At 35.0% G+C, this 9,468-nt stretch overlaps 2 protein-coding genes across 2 annotated transcripts; both read left to right on the forward strand.

Annotated features, from left to right (window-relative positions):
- The first annotated feature begins 660 nt into the window (after window positions 1–660).
- Window positions 661–2,327, forward strand: LOC130627391 (uncharacterized). The gene is made up of 4 exons (XM_057441380.1): window positions 661–702; window positions 804–859; window positions 965–1,003; window positions 1,163–2,327. Exons 2-4 carry the CDS (start codon window positions 811–813, stop codon window positions 2,257–2,259), a joined length of 1,185 nt encoding a protein of 394 aa, XP_057297363.1. The 5' UTR covers window positions 661–702; window positions 804–810; the 3' UTR covers window positions 2,260–2,327.
- A 5,654-nt stretch (window positions 2,328–7,981) lies between these two features.
- On the forward strand, window positions 7,982–9,265 carry LOC130630017 (uncharacterized). The gene is made up of 3 exons (XM_057443414.1): window positions 7,982–8,030; window positions 8,134–8,172; window positions 8,321–9,265. Exons 1-3 carry the CDS (start codon window positions 7,982–7,984, stop codon window positions 9,211–9,213), a joined length of 981 nt encoding a protein of 326 aa, XP_057299397.1. The 3' UTR covers window positions 9,214–9,265.
- The last annotated feature ends 203 nt before the right edge of the window (window positions 9,266–9,468 follow it).

A 9,468-nucleotide genomic window follows, 5' to 3' on the forward strand; every position in this document is an offset into this window, starting at 1 on the left:
CTCTTTACACATTTGTTTACCAGTCTACCACTGAATTTTTGGTTGGATTTTATCCTCCTGCTGTAGTAGCCGCATAAAAACTAAAATTTACGCGGATCAAAAAGTTGATAAATTTGCAAGAATTGGGGATATTAAAAACGATTAATGTTTCTCTTGATAAAACAAATGGGGTAACAGAAAATTTGACAAATGATAGGATCAAGAGAGATTCAACATTATCAAAACTTTCTCATGCCACGAAACGACAAATGTTATATGGAATCACATTTACATTTGGAGATGTTATTATCATAAAAAAGTTATAGCTAAATTCATTACTGTCATTAAATTGTGCAATGTCATTCTGCAAGGAAATTTTTATGACTCATAACGAAGTCCTTTTATCAGTCATTTTTCACAACCTGGAAGTATTTTTAATCTTTTTTTGTTCTGTTCCTGACCACACTATTGATACTGCAAAGAATTATAGCTTCTCAGCAAAAATCAAACCATGAGGCCTGATATAGAATCACCGCAAATGACACATTCATCGTCTAAGGAATGAATTAACATACACGTTGGAAATGTAATTAGGGAACTAGAATCACATACATTGCTACATAATCTACCCTCCCAAAATATATAAAAGGCCCATTTTCTGAATGTAGATTCATTCTCCATCGCCTTGCAAAGAGGAAAGAAGAATAACATTACAGATTAAAGGTAAAATGTTCTTACAGTACATCTCACATCAAACTTTCTTCAAGTTGGTTTTTCTATGTGGAGATGCATGTGGAAATAACAACATATATATATTGTTTTAGGCTCATCATGAAGTTTTTGACAATTCTCCTTTGCTTCCTTGTCGCTGCACTTGCTGGTAAGTACTTAAACGAAGTTTTTTCCCTGTTTTATCGTCAAATAAAATAAGCAAGCATGCTTAGAATCGAACTATTATAATATGAGCTATTCCTCCTGTGTTTAGTTTACGCAGCAGAAGAAACACCAAAAGAAGAAATTCAAGGTATTTTTCCAAACAAAGAAAACTTCATATTAAATTTGTTCAAACACAATACGTCATACTAAAAATGCATTTTAATCTTTATATTGCAGCGCAAACTTAAATAACAAATAAATATATACATTATGAGACATATCAAGTAAAATGTACAATTTTCTTTAGATACCGAAATTGAAAATGAACAACCGGTCGCAGATGATAGCGACGCTGACCAAGAAAATGACCCCAGTGTTTATCCATACCGTGGAAACTACAGATACAGTAAGAGATATGGAGTTCGTGGATACAGATATGGGCATTCTTCCAGATACGGAAGTAGATACACATACGGAGGTGTTCATAAATATGGTGGACGTGGACGTCAATATGGAGGATATTCTTACGGACATGGAGTAAGACGTGGAAAATACGGAAACAAGGTTTATGGAGATGCAACATATGGTGGGCGATATGCTGGACATGGACGTCGATATGTTGGACATGGACAAAGATATGTTGGACATGGTCGACGATATGTTGGACACGGACGCAGATATATTGGACATGGGCGCAGATATGTTGGACATGGACGCAGATATGTTAGATATGGCAAAGGTTATGGCCGTGGCATAAGTTACGGTCATGGAAAATATGGACGCAAGGTTTACGGAGATGCATCATACAAAGGTGGTTATGCGTACGGTGGACGCCGATATGGTGGACGCCGATATGTTGGACACGGGCGAAGATATGTTGGACATGGACGAAGATATGTTGGACATGGACGCAGATATGTTGGATATGGTAAAGGTTATGGCCGTGGCGTAAGTTATGGACATGGAAAATATGGACGCAAGGTTTACGGAGATGCATCATACAAAGGTGGTTATACGTACGGTGGACGCCGATATGGTGGACGCCCATATGGTGGACGCCGATATGGTGGACGCCGATATGGTGGACACGGTCGAAGATATGTTGGACATGGACGCAGATATGTTGGATATGGTAAAGGTTATGGCCGTGGCGTAAGTTACGGACATGGAAAATATGGACGCAAGGTTTACGGAGATGCATCATACAAAGGTGGTTATACGTACGGTGGACGCCGATATGGTGGACGCCGATATGGTGGACGCCGATATGCTGGACACGGACGACGATATGGTGGTCACGGACGAAGATATGGTGGATATGGTAACCGATATGGAAATCGTGGATATGGGTACGGTGCTCGTGGTTACCGCTATGGTCATAAGGCGTACGGAGATGAGCAATAAATTTATATAAAAACTAATTATTTGATTTTGGTGTTAGAAAAATATATCATATTCATACTACTTACATTTTTTTTATTAATATAACCACTCAAAGATATTGTATCTGACTGATACAAGTCTCTTATTAAAGTGAATTAATTGAGTGAATTTCGGTTGTAATTGGATTTTTAATTTCTATTAACACGTGTAAGGTCATAGGGTAAGTTGCGAACGTTGCAAGCCAATGTACATGGTTCTTTGGCGTTAGCATAAATAAGGTATTGAAACTGGAGTCGACAAAAAAATCTGTGAAATTTTTTAAATGAATTCCTATCTCCTATAATAATACTGAGAGTGTTTGCGTCAAAAAATTTATGTCTAATTTTTTTAATTTCTCTAACGTTACAGCGCAACGTTAATGCATTTACGCTGACGTCAATCCGTTTAAAAAGATTGGAGAAGCTATTGCATTGCACTTAAAATTTGAAGCTAACTAACGTGGAAACGAAGTGTTGATGTCAGTCATTTTTAAATGCGTTAGTAACTAGGGACCACCTGGGACCAAGTTTCCCAAACCTGGGTCCACAAAATCGTTTCGGAATGAACGGGTTAATGACGTCATCAAAGAGCCCCTGGATCCGAATATCTCTGTAACAGATCGGCAAAAACAAGTAGTCCTATATATTTTTTTAATCAGTGTATCAAGATCTATACGATGAAAGACAGCATAAATTTCTCAAAAAAATAATGTATTTTGGCAGATCCTTGCTGACGTCAGCAAAATCTTAAAACCCTTATATCTCCTTATGCTTTCGTCGAAAATATATGATGCTATACATTATTGTGGTCAGCGTTTCAATATCTACACATTACAGGCAGCAGAGAAACTAAATTTTACATTTTGTTTTTGTTTTTGTACATGCAATGCGGAAGTCAGTAAAACATCTAAAACAACGTATTTTTCCATTGTCCTTCTGTCTAGGAGGATTTTTCCACATGCCTAATAGTTTTTATATATTATAGAAATACCTTTTTTATTGCCTTACAATATCTTCTTCCTGCAATTTAACTTTCGGCTGTTTTGGCGTTGATAAACCGTTAATTGTGACATTAAGTATAACTGAAAAAATTAGCAACACGACATTTAAGTTAAAATCTGCGTTTTATCATTTCTCCCTTGTATAGAAATGACAGTAAATGTTCTAAGCAAAGAAAGTTCAAGGTTTTACTAAGCTCTCAATAGAAGATGAAATCATATATTGAAAGTGTTTGAAGGCAACAAGGAAACCTATTTTGATAAAAAAAATATTAATAATTGAGATCTTGAAAATAAATAACGGTATGTTTATAACAATGCAAAGAAGATAGATATGTGTAGTGGTTATTTAAAGCTTTCATTAAACTGTTTGTTAGTAATATTTTTTTTGAAGGTCAACATAACTCAATTTTGTAAATCCATTGATGTAAAATACGCAGAGATAGTCTATTACAGGGTCTTGTTCTATTTTATTCAGAAAATTTGAAGGAAATCTGTTTTTCTAACCGATCACATTTGAAAAATTAATTAATATGGCTACACCATATAAAAGTCCATAAAAAGTTATGAAAAAGAATTGAACAGGCTGAAATGATATAGCGGTGAAGCTAAAGTTAGTTCTACTTAGCTAGTCATCAGTTTATAAAAAAACGATTCAGTGACAGTGACTGAGACTTTGTAAACGCTATAGTAAATCCTTTATCTACTTGGAATATATTTGCTTACAGTTAACTTTATTATTTTTATTTTACAGATGTCAAATTTTTAAATTCATTTTCGTAAAGAACATGTTAGCTATTTACACATTTAAATTTTGGGGAGAAGGTCGTTTTTCATTTTTGAGCCACATGTTTTTAGCGTTTTTTTCCTTTCCTGCTAGCTAGTTAATTTATTTATTTTTTAAATGTCAATAGCTACATTGAATGTAGCAAATAATTTTTCATGAAATGTTTAAAATGTTTCACATTGACATTAAAGACAAGTTGTAAACAAGGAGCTTTGGTAGGAATAACAAAATAGCCACTTCCCAGTAAACACAAAGACGTCTTAAAAACGTCTATAATTTGTCCAGACGTCTTTCGATTAAAAAAGACGTCTCAAAGACTTCTTTATTCGGTCTCTGTGAGACCAATAAGATCCCTTTTAAAATGAACGACGTATTTATTTGATCCCTGTAAGACCAGAAAAATCTCGTTCGAAATAAACGTCTTAAAGACGTGTTGATTTGGTTTAACAGAAAACTGCTACAAACTCGTTGGAATAGAATGACTCGAAGACGTCTTTTCTTTTCTTCTAAAAACCCGTTAGAAGTCTGTCGAACAAACCTCTTATGTCTCATCAATCATAAATTTGAAAACAAAACGGTTCGGAAAGTAAACCCGCCAACGAGTATGATATTTTCTACGCACGGGGTAATCGCTATACGATTTTTATCAGAAACATTTTGTAAGAAAAATTAAGCTAAGATTTGCTAAAAGTAAAAAAAAAGGAAGAACATTGACAGGTTTGGGTCTTCTGGCAAAAGGTTATCCAACCTTCCCAATACAAAGAAGCCTAATAAGCCCTTGGGACGAAGTGCACTTGTAGCAGTTTTAGCTTCACTATCCCTTCCCCTTCAAGTGCACGTTACACATGTTCTAAAGTTTCACACCTGTAAAGTTTGTTCTTATAAATAAAACAGTAGCTACTTTATATATGGATGTAATGACTTTTAAAGAAAGCACATCATCCAACGTGCGCATTATGATAGACATATCTTTAAGCAGGTCTTAGACCGAAGTGTTTTTGATTGGCGAAAATAAAATAACGCTGTTGCTCTAGACAACATTCAAAGATACTAACTGTTATTGTATATGTTCAAAACTTTATTTTGTAGTATTACACTATATATTTCTATATTTATCTATATATATTTATCTATATATCTATATTTTCTGTTATGCACGCTTTCTTATAAGCAAAAGAGCAGTTTAGGTTAATGCAGCTTAGATGTTTCTGTTTCAAAGGCTCGATTGTTGCTTATCTGTTGCCTATTGATCTTTTCTTTTAGAACAAGAAATGTTTTCGAAACTAATGTTTTTGTTTTCGTTGTTGTTGCTTATTTAAAAGCTTGTATATCATATTATTTTATTCTTATAAAACTGTTTATTTATATAAATAATAGAAATGTAAATTTCTATTAAATACTTCATCATCATTTTCTTAACCCTTTTCTTGTTTTGGTTTGTCACACCTCCTTCAGAATTAGAATTACTAAAATGCTAGTATGCATAGGCTAAATTATCTAAAGCACGCCTGCCTTGGCAGTATAACGTTTGAAAGAGACTAAATAAAGACGTCTTTAAGACGTTTCGGTACCTACGGGAACGTCTCAAAAACGTCCTAAACACATCGCAAAAAGACGTCTTTTTCCGTTTGTAAAAGACGTCTTTAGGTGTTACGTTTTTAGACGGGTCAGAGACGTCTCAGGGATCTGGTCTTTAAAAGACGTTTAAAGACGTATTCAAGACGTCTCGTGTTTACTGGGTTATAAACAATGATTTACACCCTGTGTTATTGCGTGGAATCTGAAATTATCAACTCTAATTCTCTAATCGATTATTTAAAACACAGAAAATCATCTTTTTTACGTTCTCTCAAGGTTGTAGCATGCAAAAAATACAGCTTTTTTTGCATGTGGAAAAGGACTTTTTTGACATAATTTGGTGTAGATTAGGAAGTGATAATAACACCTACGATTTTATCCGGCCATTTGGAATGGAAATAATCTTTATTACAGCTGTTTCGCAATACTGTATAGCAATGTTGTTTAAGTGCACTATTGCGATTAATAACTCTTTATACAGCGTAAAGATGCAACAATGTCTAGACACTGTTTCCTTGTCACAACCCTCATATAGTTATCCAGGGATCATATAACTAAAGTGTTTCATCATACCGATTGGCGTTCGCCTACAGTGCCGAAGGCCTCAAGTTCAAACTCTGACCGACTCAAGCCAGAAACTACAAAAGCGTAAATTGATCCTAAGTTTCAGCATGAGAAGAGAAAAATATATTAGGCGGTTGTCTAGTTGATCGACTGCTCGCCTGGCACGCCTTCCGCCTTAATAATTTGTGGAAGTGAACATTATAGCTTAGAAATTTGATATGATTCACAGCACATGAAAGGAAACCTGTGGTCAATATATAGTAGGAATTCACTCTTTTTTTCTGATCAAAACAATTCCATAAGAACGCGAGCCTAGATATATAATAAATTATATCTGATCTGGTGAAAAAATAGAACAATTTCAAACTCATATCATTGTTCTCACAACTAAGAATTACCTAAATCTGTACAATATACGAATTCTTTTGCAGTTCCGTCTCAAGGTAACAGAACGGAACTGCAAGAGACAAGAAAAGCTTTTAATGTGACATTTGAAAAGAGAACAAAATAAAATGTAACACAATACAACCGAGTAACTTATTTGCAAATACATTTCCTTGGTTAGTCCCCTTATTAAATTTACGCAGCTGAAATTGAAGTCGGTTGAACTTTAAACTGAGCTTCCTTGTGTTTATCTACATTAGTGAAATACCAGTTTACTGAACAAGCTTACCTTATTGAACAAGGTCGTATAAATGTTTTGGGTTAAATAAGTTTTACCATAGCATCTGCAACATTTTAAATAATTACCACGTTTTTTCCCGGTGATCTAAACTTTTATAAAGCTAAACTCCCGTTTTTTAAAGAAGATGCTAAGGATATTCAGCTAGCTAAAGTTTGTTTTAGAATGTTGCTTTGTTGGTCTTGGAATAGTATACAAACAACGTTTGAAAACTTTAAGTCTATTTTTGTTAATACATTTTGTTTATTTCGTCAGTTGTTGAAAGTAATTAACGAGTAGAAAATGTGAACACACTCTGTACACAAATGATTGCACGTCTACCACTGAACTTTTGGCTGGATTTTATCTCTTGCTGTAGTACCTGCATAAATACTAAAAATCACGCTCACCAAAGTGACAAACTTGTAAAAATTGAGAACATTAAATACGATTAATGTTTTTCTTGATAAAATAAAAATGGTAAAAGAAAATGTGACAAACGATAAGATCAAGAGAGATTCAACATTATCAAAACTTTCTCATGCCATTAAACGACAAAGTATTTTTATATCGAATTACATCTACAATTTCAGATGTTATTATCTTAATAAAAATTTATAGCTGCATTTACTACTGTCATTAAATTGTCATTCTGCAGAGAAATTTTTATGATGCATAATTACCTTAACGAAGTTTTTTTTGAGTCATTTTTCACAACCTGGAAGTTTTTTAATCTTTTTTTGTTCTGTTCCTGACCACACTATCGTTACTGCAAAGAATTATAGCTTCTCAGCAAAAATTAAACCATGAGGCCTGATACAGAATCACCACAAATGACACATTCACCGTCTAAGGAATGAATTAGCATACACGTTGGAAAATGTAATTAGGCAAATAGAATCACATCTATTGCTTCATAAGCTACCCTCCCAAAATATATAAAAGGCCCATTTTCTGAGTGTAGATTCATTCTCTATCGCCTTGCAACGCAGAAAGAAGAATAACATTACAGATTAAAGGTAAAATGTTCTTACAGTACATCTCAAATTAAACTTTCTTTAAGTTGGTTTTTCCGTATAGATGGAAATAAAAGTATCAATATTGTTTTAGGTTCATTATGAAGTTTTTGGCAATTCTCGTTTGTTTCCTTGTCGCTGCACTTGCTGGTAAGTACTTAAACGAAGTTTGTTCGCCGTTATATCGTCAAATAAAATAAGCAAGCATGCTTAGAATCGACATATTATAATATGAGACATACCTCCTGTTTAGTTTATGCAGCAGAAGAAACACCAAAAGAAGAAATTCAAGGTATTTATCCAACAAACAAAATTTTATAAATTCGTTCAAAAACATTAGTTCATACTATAAATGCATTTTAATCTTCATATTACAGCACAAAACTAAATAACAAAGACATATAGACATGACATCAAGTAAAATGTACAATTTTCTTTAGATACCGAAATTGAAAATGAACAACCGGTTGCAGATGATAGCGACGCTGACCAAGAAAATGACCCCAGTGTTTATCCATACCGTGGAAACTACAGATACGGTAAGAGATATGGAGTTCGTGGATACAGATATGGGCATTCTTCCAGATATGGAGGTCTTGGATACAGATACGGAGGTGTTCATAAATATGGTGGACGTGGACGTCGATATGGAGGATATTCTTACGGACACGGAGTAGGACGTGGCAAATACGGAAATAAGGTTTATGGAGATGCCAGATATGGTGGGCGATATGCTGGACATGGACGTCGATATGTTGGACACGGACGAAGATATGTTGGACATAGTCGACGATATGTTGGACACGGACGTAGATATGTTGGACATGTACGAAGATATGTTGGATATGGTAAAGGTTATGGCCGTGGCGTAAAATACGGACATGGAAAATATGGACGCAAGGCTTACGGAGATGCGTCATACAAAGGCAGTTATACGTACGGTGGACGCCGATATGGTGGACACGGGCGAAGATATGTTGGACATGGTCGACGATATGTTGGACATGGACGAAGATATGTTGGACACGGTCGACGATATGTTGGACATGGCCGACGATATGGTGGATACGGTAAAGGTTATGGACGTGGCGTAAGTTACGGATATGGAAAATATGGACACAAGGCTTACGGAGATGCATCATACAAAGGTGGTTACACGTATGGTGGACGTCGATATGGTGGACACGGACGAAGATATGTTGGACATGGTCGACGATATGGTGGTCACGGGCGAAGATATGTTGGATATGGTAACCGATATGGAAGTCGAGGATATGGATACGGTGGTCGTGGTTACCGCTATGGTCATAAGGCGTACGGAGATGAGCAATAAATTTATTTTAAAATAAAACTTTGATTTCGGTGTTAGAAAAATATATCATATTCATACTACCTACGTTTTTTCATATTATTACTGCTCAAAAAAAGTAGTACTTGATTGTTACTAGCCTCTTTTTGATTGGATTTTAATTTCCTTTAACACGTGTAAGGTCATAGGGTTAGTTTTGAACGCGGCAAAGCAATGCACATGGTGATTTGGCGTTAGCATAAATAAGGTATCATAACTGGAATCAACAAGAAAATGTTT

This window comes from Hydractinia symbiolongicarpus, chromosome 2 (genome assembly GCF_029227915.1).
Source record: "Hydractinia symbiolongicarpus strain clone_291-10 chromosome 2, HSymV2.1, whole genome shotgun sequence".
Lineage (NCBI taxonomy): Eukaryota > Metazoa > Cnidaria > Hydrozoa > Anthoathecata > Hydractiniidae > Hydractinia > Hydractinia symbiolongicarpus.

Excerpts from the sequence above, each read along its gene's own strand:
- LOC130627391 (XM_057441380.1), top strand. The coding sequence starts at position 811 with ATGAAGTTTTTGACAATTCTCCTTTGCTTCCTTGTCGCTGCACTTGCT. Across the intron at positions 860-964 it reads CCTTGTCGCTGCACTTGCTG|TTTACGCAGCAGAAGAAACA; the intron begins GTAAGTACTTAA and ends TCCTGTGTTTAG. Across the intron at positions 1,004-1,162 it reads ACCAAAAGAAGAAATTCAAG|ATACCGAAATTGAAAATGAA; the intron begins GTATTTTTCCAA and ends AATTTTCTTTAG.
- LOC130630017 (XM_057443414.1), top strand. The coding sequence starts at position 7,982 with ATGAAGTTTTTGGCAATTCTCGTTTGTTTCCTTGTCGCTGCACTTGCT. Across the intron at positions 8,031-8,133 it reads CCTTGTCGCTGCACTTGCTG|TTTATGCAGCAGAAGAAACA; the intron begins GTAAGTACTTAA and ends CCTCCTGTTTAG. Across the intron at positions 8,173-8,320 it reads ACCAAAAGAAGAAATTCAAG|ATACCGAAATTGAAAATGAA; the intron begins GTATTTATCCAA and ends AATTTTCTTTAG.